General features: G+C 35.3%; 1 protein-coding gene across 1 annotated transcript in view; it reads left to right on the top strand.

The window, feature by feature from the left end:
* Positions 1–18,235, top strand: part of IQCM (IQ motif containing M) — a 363,785-nt gene that overhangs the window by 52,167 nt on the left and 293,383 nt on the right. The window contains exon 5 of the mRNA XM_059066097.2: positions 1,746–1,840. Within this exon, the coding sequence (XP_058922080.1) occupies positions 1,746–1,840 (95 nt within the window). The remainder of the gene's footprint in view (positions 1–1,745; positions 1,841–18,235) is intronic.

Below are 18,235 nucleotides of genomic sequence, written 5' to 3'. Positions count from 1 at the left end.
ATTAATTTTCCATCAAGGAAATTTATTTATTATGCATTTATTTATTAGAGCTAATTTTTTAGTTGATAATATTTGGTACATTTGAAGGTATGACAACTGCATTTCTGTATTTCAGGCAAGTGAGCCTCAACTTCTTCCCCTAGTTTTGTGATCAGTGGGAGTTTCTTATGTGTTACATGACAATTTGTATTTAGGTTATTCTGATCAATTTAATAACAGAATGAGGATATTATAAAATAATGATAGAATTCCTCATGGCATTTCACATTTGTGTTGAAATAACTCTGGTATTTCACCTTAATGTTTGCACAATATTTTGCTTAAGTGAACGAATTGTGGTCTACTTCTGTTAGAATCTTTCATTAATAGGGAATCATTGAAAAATGCAATTAATAGTTCTAATGTGGAGATTTAACTAATAGTTAACCAGGGACTAGTTATAAGGAAGCAAAGCAAACTACAACTGTGTATTTTGATCCCATTCTTGATCATATAAATACAATTCTAGAATTTCAAATGGAGTTTTGCAAAGCTGCCTGCATACTCAAACCTCCCACATTTTCCCTTGACAATATGATTTTGTCATATAAGGGGTACCTCGGTTCTTCGGCCAACTGCATAAACGTGACCACATGAGTGATAGCGAGACTAATGGATCCTATAAGTCACTCATTTATTTACTATTTATTGAACACCTACTATATGCCAGATATGAAACTCAAAAGCGGACAGTCACAGGCTTTCTTCATAGACCCTAGTTTTTTGATGGGCAGAATGTTTTAAAATCCTGAAAATTTATGTAACATTTCTATAATATTTGAACTAGCAATTGCATTTCTAGGCCAAAATAATGACGTGCATCTTTGTACATTTACAAAGAAATATATTCACTATATGTTATCAAGTATAAAAAATAAGCTAAAAAGTTCATGTACATTTATGTACACCTAAACATAGAGAAGGTGTGGGGTATATTACACATGTTAATCATGACCAGTAGAGTGAGTATAAAGTAGTAATAAGGCACTTACTTAGTTCCTTAAATCCCACTGCCTGGATTCAAATCCTGGCTCCACCCATTTGTAGCTGGTGTAATCTGAACTATATACTACTTAACCCCTAAATCTCTTAGTCTCTTCCTTTATAAAATGAGTATAATAATAGTAAATATTTAGAGGCTTGTTATGAGTATTAAATGCGGTAAGACACATAAAGGGCTTAGAATAGTGCTCAGCTCATAGGAAGCATTTAAGGCTTTGCAATTATTATTCATGTACTAGGGTAGTGACTTAGGGGTAATTTTTATTTTCTTACTTTTGCTTATTTACATTTTCTAAAGTTGCTACATGGTGCCCGTTTTTTAATTCAGCTGACTTGGTTGAAGCTCTCCAAGTCATGATAGGAAAACATCTTGCAAAACAGAAGAAATAGATATGATGTGTGTTCATTTTTCTGATTTTTATTAGAATTTTTCTTTCAGAAAGCAAATGTTCCTATGTTATCCCTGCTTAGTTCCAGCAAAATTTGGTATTATTTTATCTTCATTCAATAATAAATATTTATAGAGGGCCTACCATGTGCCCCTTACTCTGCAGTGAAGGTCCTGAGGATACAATAGTCATAGTCTCTGTCGATAGTTGATGAGGTTTTCTCTCCATGATTAGCATCTAATCCTGTAACACTAGTCTAGAAAGTTTGATTACTAGTAAATCACTCAAAGCTCTACCTTCATGTTTTGGAAACAGAATGGTGGACTCATTTTGTGCCTTCCCCATAATCAACCTTGGCTTGCACTTACGACCCATGACCTCCTCTTCCTTGGGGCTTTTGAAAGAAAATGGTGAGTCACACTGCTTAAGCGTGGTAGCAACACAGTGACTTTCATTATTTTGTATTCATTTAAAATGCAAAGTCAAACAGCTAATATTGAACAGTCATTTCCTTTATATTTCATTTCAAATAATGTGTCACAAGATAGAGATTTCAGAAACAACCACTAATAACTAATTTTCAGCTCCTTTATTTGAACTTTAGAGATTGGATTTTTTTAAATGTGTGTAAATATTGAAGGTTTTAGGAAATTATAAGGATAAATTCTTATAATTTTAAACATCTCTCTATAGTTGAGTTTTTGTTGCTTTAAAAAAATATGTATTTCTTCAAAAGAAAATATAGATGACCCTCTAATGTCCCTTAAGTGTGACTGAGCAACTCTCTAGAACTTGGTGAGCTATGTGATGACCTTGGGGGCTGTTGATTCAAATAAACTATTTTGTAGTTTTCCCTCTTTTTAACTTGTTACTCATGTTCTTGAGCTTCAGGCTGTCATTAAGAGAAAACTCTTCTTGTAGAGTGGGATTTTGATTGATTTTGGAATACATTTTTGAAAATTTGCAGAATAAACTCCTCCTTGGGTTCTCAAGACACTCTTGTTTAAAATTTCCTTTATCTATCTACAGTTTTACCAGCTGTTATTTGTTTGGATTATTACAGAAGGAATTTAAACATCAACTGGAGGCTCATCAAACACATTTTTATTAATCGAACCAATATTCATCCAAACTATTACTGTTTGTGAATATAATGTCAGAATCTTGAACACATACAATAGGTCTATTTAAAATTTTTGCTTGTTATATTTGTCCATAGCTTAAATTCTTTTAAGGCTTGATCAGATAATTTGAAGCCCCAGGATAGTAGAGTAATGTGTGGTCTCAGTTGAGTCTAGCATTAAGTATGTATGTGAAGAGGTAAGTGCTGTCAAAAATTCCTCATATGGTATAGGGTCCAGTGGGTGAAATAGTTTTGATAGATAACAGTCTTAAAATCTTATAACCCTAGGGACTTCCCTGGTGGTCCAGTGGTAAAGAATCTGCCTTCCAATGCAGGGGACACGGGTTTGGTCCCTGGTTGGGGAGCTAAGATCCCACATGCTGCAGGGTGACTAAGCCCGTGCACCACAACTGCTGAGCTCTTGTGCCTCAACTAGAGAGCCTGCATGCTGCAAACTACAGAGCCCACACGCTCTGGAGCCAGAGTGCCACAACTAGAGAGAGAAAGCTCACACACTGCAGCTAGAGAGAAGCCCGCCTGCTGCAGCAAAGAGCCTACCTGCCTCAACGAAATTCCTGCATGCCACAACTAAGACCCGAGGTAGCCCCCCCCAAAAAATAAATAAATAAATAAATAAATTACATAAACAAGTAAAATATTTTTTTAAAAAACCCCGATGACCCTGAAAGCTGAGGTTTACAGCCCTTAACTACGATGTAGTGAAAGTTCTACTAATTGTGTGATATTTAGAGTTTATTCAGGGACATCCTAAGGGTTGATGAAAGCCTCTATTTTCAAATACCATCCACCTCAGGTAAATCACATGTGTCTTTCCCTTGTGGAGGAGCCTATTAGCCCATTGAAGTGTTTGGTAATTCTCATGGCTTTAGTTTGAAAGTAGATATGTGAGTCTTCTTTCTCTGTATATGTGGAGCTTACTTACTAAACAGGAGCTTGACCACTGTTTGTTTAGTGCTAAAGATAAGATAGAAGACCTTTCTTCTAAAATATTTGTTGAGAGAATCCCAGTTACTAGCTATAGATTATTGTGAAATTGTGAGTGGAAGGCTGGCACCTACATGATATGTTTTGAGATTTGCTAAAGATTCTAGCTGTGCAAAAATGTTCTGCTGAAATATCTGAAATATTTACTAATAGAACTATAGCTTCATGAAACCTAAAGAATTCATATACTTATCACAGTGACTGGCACATATTGGGCATTAATAAACATTTGTCAAATGAATGTATGAATGAATGAAGATAAATTAAAAGGAGAAGCCACTCAAATGGAATATAGTTCTGTATGTATCTTTGTGTCTGTTTCTACACAGTAAGCTAAAACTTGATAACTGATAAAAGAAAAAAGATTTTGGGAAAATAAAATACAATAATAACAGCAGTGAATATAAACATGCAAAAGAATAACACTGGACACTATCTTTTTATAGTTCTTGTTTATGCTGATTATATGTAGACTGCACAGATACCATAAAAATAAGTAAAATGTTATGCAGTGTACTTTACATGATTTAAAACCAACTTGTTGGGCAGATTATTAGTTTTATGATGTAAGTCTCTCAATACTCATAAACCTCATGGGAAATGTAAAAAAGTATAAAAAATGGCAGTAAAAATTATTATTTCCAAATGCTACAGGGTAGCTATCCTTTTTTCCTTAAAATGAAAGGTATTTTTAATCAAGTAAGAATGGGAATTTCATCACTGCTTTGTTGTATGTGAGGTTTTTGTTTTATTTTGTTTTGTTTTAAGCTAAACTGCTCTTTTATAATTGCAACATTAAAAAAAATAAGGGCAGATATATCTTAGGGCCTGTGGCCAGAAACTTATTTTATGTAAGCTACTAGTAAAATGTGAAAAATGTTGATTTTCTTTTTGAATAACCTAGGTGTGGTCCTGGTTTTGTGTCTTGGGTGAAGAAATAATGAACGTGTTTTTTATGCTTGCTAATTTTTTAGTTCATTTTAAGGCTATAGTCTAAAAATTTGTACAACAAAGCCTTTTATCCACATATTATTGTAACTCTGTTTAGTAGGTTACAGTTTCACTGAATGTCTGAAACAGCCACTGAGGTCTGTTTAATAAAGAATGTTGCTTAAATTGTGAGAGAATATAGATCTTGTGGTTTTCTCTGGGGTGTATGGTAATTTACTGGGCTCTTAAAGTTGCCCGATTTTTTTAGGATAAATAAATAATTCTTATTAAAGGAAAAAGGAAAGGAAATTAGAACATAGGAATTAAGACAAAGTCATGATTTCTATCCATTTGACATATAGTATATAATAATAATAATATAATATATTTATAATATTATATATGTAAATGTATGTACCTTATACTGTTTGAAGCCTTGCCTTTTAAAGCAGTATAGCACAGTGATTAAGAGTAAAGGCACTGGAGTTACTGTAGTTACTCTAATGAGGTTAGAATTCTGACCCTGCCAGTTTCTAGCTGGAAAACCTCATTCAAGTTAATCACTCTGTGACTCAGTTTCCTCATTGGTTAAATTGGGAATAATAACAATACCTACCTAAAGTTTTTTTGATAATGCTTGTGAAGTATATATCATACATCCTAGTGCTTAATAAATTGAGCTGTAATTCTTAGCTACAGTTCCCTTGATATACATAGTAAACCATGATAGACTTGAAAACGCTTTGACCCTGTCCTAAAGGACATATTACTAGAAGCACAAGACACACCTTATTACAATTTTTCCTTACACTATCAAAGCACTAAACTCAGGAAGTGAGGTTTATGGTTATTGTGTAAACACAATCATGGCAGCCTTTCCTGGATTCAACTATTTTTGCCATTGTCATTGTTCGCATCCTGTTCTAGACCTTGACTCTGCCTGTTTGCTCTCCTATTTCAGTGAATTTGGAAGGTCATTCTTAAAATGATATTCCTCAAGCACCCCTTTTACTGGTGATTTTTCTCCCCATCTTTATGATTCTAAGGGGATAGGCCCATGGTAGAAACTCTTTAACAGACTTTTTCAAAGAGAGTTCTAGGAAGGTGGCCATGTGTCAAAGAAGCCCACGTTGCTCTCCATAAGAACCAGTTCTCTGTGTGGCCTGGTGCAGATCCTTGCAGTTCTCTGTCATCCTCAAGGAAAGAATGAAACTGCCCTCAATGAAGGGGATGAAAGGTTAGAAAATGTCCTTTTCCTGTATGGCTGCTTCTCAGATATTAAAACCTCTCTACATAATCATTGGCAGGAGAGAAAAGGACCAATCCCCCCAGACTCTGCTCTTGGCAAGATTTCTTACCTCTCCCTACTTGCTAGGTTCACAGCCTTGAGACCCTCAGGATGAATCTTATTAAATATGTCCTTTAACTATGTCTACATTAGTCTCCACAAGACACCAAGGACTTCCAGGTCACCTCTTACCATCAAAACCCCACTATCTATATAATTCTGTATGTCTTTCTTTTCTGACTTTATCCCTTACCCTTCCCACCTCTGAAACCTGTTTACTGTTATCCTTGAACTGCTAGCCAGTAGCCAGCAAAAATCCTGAATCCTTAACCTCTTCTAAGTGTTCCCTTCACCTTCTTGGTCTAGTTGAAATCTGTGCTCTGTCCCCAACCCTTAGAACATTTATTTCTCTGCTGCTCTCTTAAGAGGTGATGGTCTTCTCTCTGTCTCATTTTTCATGTCTCTGGGACTGGAGATGGTGAGGTGACCTCCTTATTCCTCATGCTGTTTCTAGACCATCCTCCCTCCCTCTTCACTAAATCTCCCAGCTTTGAATATCATGTCATCAGATGATATCCTTCATTACCTCTCCTTCCTGCTGTAATCTATTGATTTGTATCCATTCTCTCATATCCTAAAGAATTTAGCCCCTGGATCCTTGTAACTTTCACTAGCTCTAGTCTTATAATAACTCTTTGTGATTTTGGTATCCAAATAAATAAGCTTTCTAACTCATTGGCTTCTTGATTCCTTGAGCTCTTCTCCTCCAATGAGTTTGGTGCCTGTCATACTATATATATATATATATATATATATATATATATATATATATATATATATATATATATATATTCTCTGAGAGTTATGGCCTAGAGACCTTTGAAATAGTTCCAAAATCTCATTTTGAAGAGCACCACCAGTCAACCAGACTACCTTCTAAACTCCAACATTTTTTAAAACTCCCACTGGGTGTCTGGGGGCCCCCAATGTTCATAGGCCTGGAGATTAATTTTTGAATTTTTTCTTGAGCTATACTCATTCTCTTGGTAATTTTATCTAATCCATAGCTTTAACTACCATTTATATGCAGACGACTCCAAATTTATATCTCCAGCCTGGTCATTCTCCTCAATTTCAGCTCACATTCAAATGCTTAATCCACATTTCTGCCTGGGGTTTTATTAGGCATTTCGAACTTAACATGTCTGACTCAGGAACTTTGTACATGTTGTTTTCTGCCAGGAAAGCTCTTTACCTTAGAGGTCACAGCATCACTCCATTACCAATTCTGGGCTTTGTCCAGATGCCTTCAGATCAGTGAAGCCATCCCTGACCAGCCTATTATAGTAGCAACTATACCCCCCACCCAGCCCCATTTACCAATCCTGCTTTATTTTGATCTCTGACATTTAAGTCCTCAGGACATATTGCCTACTTACTTATCTGGTTTTTTCTACTTCTGCTAGAATGTAATCTCCATGAATGCAGATAGTTTTAACTAATTAATTCATTAATAAATCCCTTGGACCCAGAATCATTCCTGCAACATAGCAAGTGCTCACTATATTTTGTTGGATGAGTGAAGATACTGCTATTTTATTTTCTAAAAGAGTGGTAACAATTTTCATGTTTTTTTTTTCTATTCAATGAGGAAAGTTATCTAATTTATCAGAATAAATATTTTCACCAATGGAGCTCAGGTATGTTGTTGTCATTTTGAATAAAAAAATTACAGCTAGAAAAAATACAGCTGTGTGTGTGTGTGCATGCATGTTTCTGAGCATATAATGAAAAACCATGTAAGGAAAGACTTCTGGGTACAGAACACCTATAATTGCTAGTTAAATATTAAAAAAATAACTTTAGTAACCTGGCTGAACTGCCAGGAAAGGACAAAAATAATAAAAGCAGAAAATAGTAGAAAGCCTGATTCCATAGAGGTTTAATGTTCCTTAGAGTAATTTGTTTTTTAGGGCTCATACTTATACCTGGTGGCCTAGAACTTTCCTAGTTTAAAAAAAAAAAAAAAAAAAACTGGCATCACTTTTCTCTGTCTTCCTGTCTGTCTGTCTATCTATCTATCTATCTACTTATCTATCAGCATTTATTGTACATGCATGTATTTGTTGTCTGGCCTCAGGTATCTCGAATTAGATTAATAGAAATTATTGTTTCATTATGTATTATCATCACTTGTCTATGAATTGCCCTCTTTATTTTTTGTATTATTTAGTATTATCATGAACACAAATAAAATCATCCCTCATCCCCAAAACTATAATATTGACAGAAACTATCATCTACTGTGTGCCTCTTGCAAATTCTATCCCTTTGCTTCCACCCCAGATTTAGAGGAATTCTGTTACATTCTTGGTACTAATCCTTTGTTAATTATATTGTGGCTAGTCTTTTCACTTTATTTAAGGTGTCTTTGATAAACAAATAATATTGATTTAAACACAGTAAAATTTAGCAAAAATCTTATCCTCTCCGGGATAATAAAAGGGCTATGAAGCACTTTAGATTTGCTCTTCCTCTGTTTTGAATTTCTTACTATCATTTTCCATTATTTCAATTTTCTCTTTTTTTAAAACTTTAATCCCACAAGCAATGCCATAATTATTATTAATTATTAAAGATAATGTTTTTTTAGATATACCTGCCTCCAGGTAGATTAAGAATGGAGAAAAACAGAAATTTTTAGAATGAAATACAGATGGACATGAAATATTCTTCCTTTTATTTAGGCCTTCTTAGAACTGTCTCAATAATATTTTATAATATTCTGCATTTTAAAAAAAGATTTATTTCTATGCATTTCATGTTTTTGATGATATTTTAAATGGTATCTAAAATTTTATTTTATCCCCACCCCCTTTTCTGGAATATAGAAATACAGTTGATCTTTTTGCACAGACCTTATATCTTTATGGCTTTTATAAATTAACTTACTACTTCTAGTAGTTTATCTGGTTTATATGTTGATCATTTTAGACTTTCTGTATACACAATTATGTTGTCCATGAATGATGACAGTTTTTGTTCTTTCCTTCCTATTCTAGAGCTTTTATTTATTTTTTCTTACCTTATTGTGGTAGTGAACACCTCTTACACTATGTAAAGTAGAAGTGGTGAGAAGCTTTCTTGTCTCATTTCCTATCTCAGAAGGAATTATTATATATGTTAGCATTAAGTATAATGTATTGTGTTTGTTATAGACTCTCCTTATTATACTAAAAAGTTCCTAGGTTGCTAAGAGTTTATTATGAATCGATGTTGTACTTTATCAAATGATTTTCTTTTTATCTCTTAAGATGATTGTATGATTTCTCTCATTTGTTCTTTTTTTTTAATAAGTTTATTTATTTTATTTATTTATTTTTGGCTGCGTTGGGTCTTTGTTGCTGCGCGCAGGCTTTCTCTAGTTTTGGTGAGCGGGGGCTACTCTTTGTTGCGGTGTGTTGGCTTCTCATTGTGGTAGCTTCTCTTGTTGCAGAGCACAGGCTCTAGGCTTGCGGGCTTCAGCAGTTGTGGTATGTGGGCTCAGTAGTTGTGGCTCATGGGCTCTAGAGTGCAGGCTCAGTAGTGGTGCATGGGCTTAGTTGCTCCGCAGCATGTGGGGTCTTCTTAGAGCAGGGTTCGAACCTGTGTCCCCTGCACTGGCAGGAGGATTCTTAACCACTGCACCACCAGGGAAGCCCCTCATTTGTTCTTTTGATGTAGTGAATTATACTCATTGGTTTTCAGATGTTAAACTAATGTTCAACCCTGGAATAAACCTAATATGAATTCAATTTGCTAATATTCTTTTGAGGGTTTTTTCATTTTATTGAAGAGAGAAATGACCTGTAATTTTGCTTGTTTTCATCTTCTTTCAGTTTTAGTAAGTTATGTTTATAATGATATTCTAAATTGTCAAAAGTATTGCTATAAAGTTGTCCACAGTAACCTTTGTACTGATGTCTTCTTTTTAATTTTTGATATTAATTATTTAGGCACTCTCTCTCTCTTTCCCCCCTTCCTTCCTCCCTGTTTCTCTTTGGTCAGTTTTGCTAAAGTCAGCCAACTTTATTGCTTTCTTTTTTATTTAAACCAAATTTTTAGCTTTGTCAAATTTCTCTATAGTACACTGCTGTCTGTTTCATGAATTTCTATTAATTGCTATATTTTCCTGATCTTCATGCTGTGGTCAGCTCTGACTGAGCACCTTGAGCCCCTAATATTTGTTATTTGGTTTTACTTCAGCATTTACTCATAACAATGAACACTTTCTAAATTCTGTTATATATGGTATTGTTATCTAATAAGTGTGATGCAATCTTCTCTCAGTAAAATGGATGAGTTTTTTGAGGACATCAGTCCTTCTTTAAAAATAGCCAATAGAAAGCAGAAGACACATGAGATCTCAAAAAATGTTTTATAAATAGTCCTCGTTCCCCTGTGGAGATCGCTTAAAATGAAACCCTCACAATTAGACTCATATTAAGATCAATAGCAAATTTTTGGTTTACATTTCTTCTTGTTACAAAAATACATATAATCATACTAAAGAACATTTGGAGAAAAGAAAAAACTTGTCCATTAGTGCCACCACCCTCTCCATGATTAACAACTTGGTTTATTTCCTTCCAATTTTGTTCCCTTTGCATCTTTTTAAAACCTAGTGGCTATACAAATTTCGATTTTTTTCTAATTAAGTCTAATAATTTCCTTTTATTAATTGGATTTAAATGTCCATTTCATTTTTTCCCAGTGATTGTAAGAGAATTCTCTTCCACGGTAGCAAACGCTCCAGCTTCTTCACCTGCCTGCCCCTCCAGGGCTTACTCAGTGTACTAGTTAGCTTGGGCTGCCACAACAAAATACTATGCACTCGGTGGCTTAAACAACAGATGTATTTTCTCACACTTCCGGAGGCTGAGGTCTGAGATCAGGGTGCCAGCATGTTTGGGTTCTAATGGGAGCTCTCTTCCTGACTTGCAGCCTTGTAGCTGTTTTCTCACCTGGCCTTTCCTCAAATCATACATTCAAAGGGAGAGAAGTCTCTGGTCTTCTGTCCACTAATCCCATCATGAGGGCCACATACTTATGATCTCATCTAAACCTAATTATCTCCCAAAGATGCCATGTCTGAATACTGTTTCATTGGTGGGCAGGGCTTCAACACATAGGTTTTGTGGGGACACAGTTCAGTTCATGGCACTCAGTATCAGAGGAGGAAAAGATGTTCTTTGTTCCTGCCTTCTGACACTGTGTGAAGGCAGCTGAAGGAAGAAAGGGAGGGAGGGAGGGAGAGAGTCTCAACTCATTATGGAAGTGGAAAATAGATTTTTTAAAGTAACAAAATCTAAGATAGTAAAATCTCTAAATAGATTGTTTTATGCAAGTTTCCACTATATCATAGCAGGTGGAGTGGGAGGTAGTTGATGCTTGTCTTGTGTTCATTTATTTATTTATTTTATTGAAGTATAGTTAATTCACAATGTTGTGTTAGTTTCAAGTAATTCAGTTATACAAATATATATATATACACACACACATATATTCTTTTTCAGATTCTTTTTCATTATAGGTTATTATAAGATATTGAATGTAGTTCCCTGTGCTATACAGTAGGTCCTTGTTGTTTACCTATTTTATATATAGTCCTGTGTATATGTTAATCCCAAACTCCTAATTTATACCCCCCCACTCCACTATCCCCTTTGGTAACCACAAGTTTTTCTGTGTCTGTGAGTCGCCTTGTGTACATTTAGACTGTTGATAGTTGCCCTTTTAATTCTGTCCTTACTTATCTCCCCAAATTCTAGTATAATCATTAAGTACCTTCTCATAAATATTTTCATTTATTAGTGCAATTTCAGTTATTATTTTATACCAAGGTGATTATAAAAGTGATTTGAAAAAGTGAAATTTAAGATATTTAAAATATTTTTATTATTTTTGCCACAATGGCTACTCAAAATATTAACTGAAGGATAGGTATTTATAATAAAATAATAGAACAAATTTCTTTTTAATATAATAATATAGTAGTAATAAGTTTCTTTTTATATGTTATCTCCTTGGTTCTGATGGGATTTTCAGGCATGGCCAGTCTGACTTTTCTCATCTTTCAGGTGAAGAAACTAAATATCAAGAAGCTTGCAACTAGCTCAAGTCTCACCAGTATCAGGCTTCTGATTCTCAGTTCTTGTTCCATTTTATTGTTCTGCTTTATAAATGTTCATATTATCTTATATGTAGCAATGAATATTTTGCTCTATAACTCTAAAATTAGGATATTTTAAAGCTGTATTTCAAGGCAGAACAGAATAATTCAATATACAATGAGCTTATAAAATGACTATTTTGTGGTACATTTAATGTTATGAACTGAAAGCTCCTGTAAATTTGTATGATTTTTGAATCAGTTTTAGTCTATCTGATCCCATACAGTCTAAATTTTGTGTTTCTTACTACTCTACATATTTTTTTAAATTGCATTTTCAGTCAGTCTTAAAAGTTCATCAATGATGTTACTGCATCTGCCTTTATATTGAAGTATAAATTGGTTTGTATTGCTTTTTCAGTATGTAACAATATAATAGGAAAGATAGCTGTCTTGTATGATTCCCCACTGCTCATGTTAACAGACATTTCATAAAAGCCCAAGTGTTTTATTGTCTGAAAACACAACTTGCCTCATCTTTCGTAGGAAAATGTGAAAAATATTTTTAATGTACCAAATTCTAAACAACCAAAAATTTTCATGCTGGGAGAATGCATGCTATGATATTAAAAGTGTTCAGGAAATCTCTAAGAGATACTTGTGGGGTGTAAAAACTGTTTTCAATCCATTACAAGCATGCTTGTGTCTAGAATCCAGGTATTTCTCTGTTCACCATACACTCTGTCAGGAAAAGAAGAATGAATATGCTTTAGCTAATTTTAGGCCAATTTTTAAAATCTCAAGAGAGATTGGATATATAGTCAATAAATATTGATGGTGGGAGGAAGATGTATTCCACAGTGAATTACATATATTTCTTATTCAAACAATCTCAAAATATAGTTGATTCAAATATGAAATTTCTTATTTAAAATAATCTTGAGATATAACATATAATTTTTAAATTACAGATAGGCAATTCATTTATATATCCTGAAGTAAGATTGAGAGAATATCTTTTGGCTAGCGATGTACAGTAGAAATAAAATTTGAGAAACACTTATAATTTACAATTTTCTAGTAGCCACATTAAACAAGTAAAGAGAAGCAGCTGAAAGAAATTTTAAACACACTTTATTTAACCTAAAGCATATACATAAAATTTATCATTTCAATATGTAATCAGTATGAAAAATTATTAATATATTTAACATCCTTTTTTTTTTCTTACTAAGTCTTTGAAATCTTGTGCATAATTTAACACACTGTACATCTCAGTTCATACTAGCCACATTTCAAGTGCTCATGGGTACATTGTTACCATACTGACAGTACAGCCTTGGATTCCGGGCTGCACCAGATCTCGGTCACTCATTTCTGTGATAATGCTTGGCACATAGTAAATGGACAGTAAATGTTTTAAAAAAGAGAAAAAGGAAGCAACGAAAGGTAATAGGATAAATTTGTAGTCAGATAGAACCATGTGTATACCCACTTACTAGCCAGATGCCCTTGGTTTGGGTATTTACTCTTCCTAACCTTTGTGTCCTTTTTTGTAGGAGTGAGATATTTGTATCTGTCTTTCAGAATTATTGTGAAAGTGTTGAAGTATCATAAGCTGAGCACCTGGTTGGTTCCCTTTCATCCCATTTCTTTTCCGAAATCTGAATTAAGTCACATATTAGATGACTTAATCTATTTGTATCCACTTTTATTAGATCTTATTCATTACCCCACCAAACATAGTACTTTTTTTCAGTTACATGTGAGTGGAAAGGAAGAAACTAGAATCAGAGAGTAGGAGGTTCTTGGCATCAAAAGTGGAGCCAAGGGCTTCCTTGGTGGCGCAGTGGTTGAGAGTCTGCCTGCCGATGCAGGGGACACGGGTTCGTGCCCCGGTACGGGAAGATCCCACATGCTGCGGAGCGGCTGGGCCCGTGAGCCATGGCCGCTGAGCCTGCGCGTCTGGAGCCTGTGCTCCGCAACGGGAGAGGCCACAATAGAGAGAGGCTCGCGTACTGAAAAAAAAAAAGTGGAGCCAAGGACAATTATGTTCAGTTGCTTAGCATGCTGTGGAATTAATTGCCTGTGATCTTAATTATGAATACTTAACTTATAAAACAGCCTTTAAACACAGAGGCCTACATTTAGATATAGGAACAATTCAGGTAAATCAGTTGCAGCCTGATAGCCAATTTAAAACGTTAACGACACAATCGCTTCAGATCTTCTCACTTCCCTTCTGCTCAGGCCTGACCCAGGGCTCCAGGACTTGCAGAAGGAAATAGAAGGGCTCACACACATGCGTGCGCAGTATAACCTACAGGCAGAAATGAACAGAAAACATTATATGTATGTTGTGGGGCTGGCTTCATGGGTATGCGACCCTTCAGTCACATAGGACTCCACCCTCAGAAGGGGTAAGTGCTTGGGGCTTAATGCTCTGTGGTTGCCATTGTGAAATTCTTAATAATTTTACCTTTAAAATTGTGGTTTGTGAGTGAGTCTGATAGGATAATGGAACATGCACTGGAAGCTTGGAGCCTTGGTTCCCAGTTGGTTCCACCTCCCGGCCCCTTCTCTGTCCACCGGGATGGGGTCTTGACCACTCACTTCCAGGTTCCAGCCCAGTGACGGCAGCCACGCTCTGCCCCGGATGCGGGTCTGGATGCAGGAGCAAGAAAGGTCCCATGGGTGTACGCAGCCCGCACACCTATGTGGGTCTGTGCTTGCCCAGCCAGTGTCCTCATGCTCAAGGGAGCACATTAAATAGTAAATAAAACCGCACCGTGGCACACTGAGAGAGACCACTGAATATATGAAAACCTGGTATGATGTGATGAAGAATTATGCAGTTACACACAGTTAGTCCTGTGTAAGCACTATGCAGCTCATAAAGTAGAACACTGTCAGTGCCCAGTAGTCACCCCTCCCCCACCATTTCTCTTCCCACTAAGAACACTCTGTTTCACCCCTCATAGTTAACCACTAGCTTTAGTTTTGTGTTAATAGTGTCTGTGCCTTTCTCTCTAGTTCTACCATCCAGAGTGACGGTGAATTATTTGTACATATTTTTTAAATTTATGTAAATTAAATCATACTGCATGTATTTTCTGTGCCTTACCTGTTTTGGTCAACATTGCTTATAAAATTTGTCCATGCTGCTAAATATTACTGTAGTTTGTTATTTCCACTGCTGTACAGTATACCATTTTAGGAATATATCGTGAAGTTTTTAGTCTGTTCTTGATGGACATTGAGCTGTTTTCACTTTAGGACTGTGATGAATCATACTGTGTATATCTCCTGGTGCACATGTGTAGGACTTTCTCTAGGGTTTATACCAAGGAGAGAATTTTCTGGTTCATGGATTATGTATACCTTCAACTTCTCCATAATGTCAAACTGTATTACAAGATTAGTACTAATTCACATTTACACTTGCAGAGAGTGAATATTCCCATTGTTTCACAAACTCTTCAGGTCTTAGAATTGTTAAACACATAAATTTGTGCCAATCAGCTGGGATTCAGTGTTTTAAAAATTGTTTATTTTAATTTGCATTTCTCTGATTTTTTATGAGTTTGAGCATTCTTAACATATGCTTCTTGGCCATGTGGATTTCCTCTTTTAAAAAATCTTGTATAGTTGCTTCTTTTCCAATTTTCTTTTGAGTGTCTTTCTTATTAAGTTGTAAAAACTCTCTGTAAAATTTTATAAACTGCATCTTTGTCAATTGCATGTTTTGAAAAAATTTATCCAGCTCCATGGTTTGTCTTTTTTTTTTTAACATCTTTATTGGGGTATAATTGCTTTACAATGGTGTGTTAGTTTCTGCTTTACATGGTTTGTCTTCATATACTCTCTTATGGTGTGTCTTGATAAGTAGAAATTGAAAATTATCAATGTTTCCATTATGACTATGTCTTTTTGTATCATGTCTTTAAAACATGAAATTCTTTGCTACCTAAGGATCATTGAATTAATGTCCATTATTATCTTCTAAATTATTTATTGCTTTTATATATATATTTAGGTTTTTAAGCACATTGGAAGTGATTTTTGTGCACGGTGTGAGAGGAGGATCGAGTTTTATTCCCTCCCCGTTCTCCCCCGCTCGCCTCTCATAGAGACCCTCAATTGTCCTAGAAATGTTTACTGATAAACCCCTTCATTACCTAGTGGTCTTCAGGGCCACCTCTGCCATATAAATGTCCACATATGCATAGGTATGTTTCTCTGCTCTTTTTCTGTTCCATCAATCTGTTTGTCTAGCCTTGGAAGAGTACTACTACACTTTCCTAATTACCATATATTTATAATACATCTTTTGTCTAATTTTCTAGTTGTTTATGACAGGAGGTCAATTCCCATAGCAGTTAATATTTCATGAGTAGAAGACATATTTTCTTTATACATAACTATGACTCCCTCCCATGAACAATAATGGAATTTTTATGTATCTATTTATTCTTCCCTCCCTTCTCTTTAACCCACTACCAGATTTTGTTAGATATGTGTTTTTCTCTTACTCTATACCTTATACTTTAAATATACCTCTTTTTGATCTTTTTACTAATTCCAAATGATACTTTTCCCCCTTGACTATAAATGATGTTGAAATCGGCTACTCACATCATTTACCAACTTCTTTTCCCTCATAAAATTGCAGTTAGTTATTTATTAGTTGTGTCATCTAGGCTAGGATAAAAATCTATGTCACACTCATTTTTCTTGAGTTAATGTATAGACATTTCTCCACTGCCTTTTGGCTTGTGGCTTTGCTTCTTATAGGCGTATTGTTCTTTTGGCCTGGCTATTCAAAAGATTCTTTAATTCTGCATTCTAATAATGTTTCTGAGATATGTTTCGATAAGCATCAAACTGAGATAGTTTTTTTTTTCCTGTTATAAAGTATGTCCTTCAATTTGAAGATCCTAATTTTATTTTATTTTAGTAATTGCTCCTGAAACTATGTCCTTAATATATTTTAATTTTATTATTTTGTTCTTTTTTCTTCCTTTGCCTGTTCCGTATGTGTATCATTTTCTTGTAATCCCTTTAAAGTCTTTCTTTATTGTTTTTCACATTGTTCTCTTCTATCAATCCCGTTTTCAGTGTCCCATAGTCAGTCTTCATTTCTCTTTTTTAAAAAAAAATCAATTTACCTAAACAAAAAACAAAAACAGTTCACCCATTTCTTCCACCCTCCATCCCCTGCCTCTGGCAGCCACAAATCTATTCTCCATATCTGTGAGCTTAGCATATATATACATATACATATATGTATTCATAGATTCCACATGTAAGAGACATCATACAGTATTTCTCCTTCTCTGTCTGACTTATTTCACTTAGCATAATGCCCTTGAGGACATAGGTCTTCATTTCTGCAAATGACTTTATTTCTTTCCATCAGCTCACATGGTTATTTCTATTGTCTGACCATATCTTTCTTCAGCTTTTACATTCCTTTGTGGGGGGCGGGGGAGTTATTTAATAGAAACAATTACCTTTTTTTCCCCTCCAAAAGCCTTAGGGAATATGTTTGGTCAAAATGTTTATATTGTTTGTGGCAATATTTTTCATCCCTTTTGTTCCCCCTGGAAACATTTTTCTTGTGGTATTTATCCATCATATTTTTTAGCATCTTTTCCGAAAATTTTATTTGTTTCTGCAGTATTTTTTGTATACCTTTTATGCTACTCCCTTTTTTTTTTTTCATTACTCACATTGTAGTGAGTTCTTCCTGTACCAGGCACTTGTAGGAGTTTTGGAGGTTTGTGTATGTCAGGGGTCAGAGCAGTTTTCCAGGTTAATGGGAGACACCACTAATGACACAGGTCCCTGTTTGTACATGAGTTCCTTTAGCCTCTACGTCCCGCTCAGCCATTCTGTGCCCACTTTGAGGGACAGCTCACATTGCTGACTGTCTCTCCTTACCCCAACAACAAGGAGGTTGAGTCCTGAAAATATGCCTCATCCCTGTGTGATTCCTCATTCAGCCCCCTTTCCTGACTTCTTGAGACCTTGTAAGAACGTGGTCCATGGTGCTTCTGCTGTCAGAATAAGCACCTCAGTTCTGTTCTTCCGAAGGGATTTGCTCCTCGGGTTGTGGCTACTTGTTGTAGCGAGCTATTCTCTGAATTGTCTGAGATCTGCAACCATGGGCATCTTTAACCGCCCTTTCTTCCACTCGCATTTAACTTTCAAGTATATTTGGAAGCTCTTTCTCGGGTAATGTGCTTCCGAGTTGTGGATGTCTTCTCATTTCATCTCAGGAATTTGATTTTCTGATTTTTTCATTT

The sequence above is a fragment of the Kogia breviceps genome, chromosome 6 (assembly GCF_026419965.1).
Source record: "Kogia breviceps isolate mKogBre1 chromosome 6, mKogBre1 haplotype 1, whole genome shotgun sequence".
Classification (NCBI taxonomy): Eukaryota; Metazoa; Chordata; class Mammalia; order Artiodactyla; family Physeteridae; genus Kogia; species Kogia breviceps.
The sequence above is the reverse complement of the archived record's forward strand: the minus strand, read 5'-3'. Positions and strand labels throughout refer to the sequence as shown.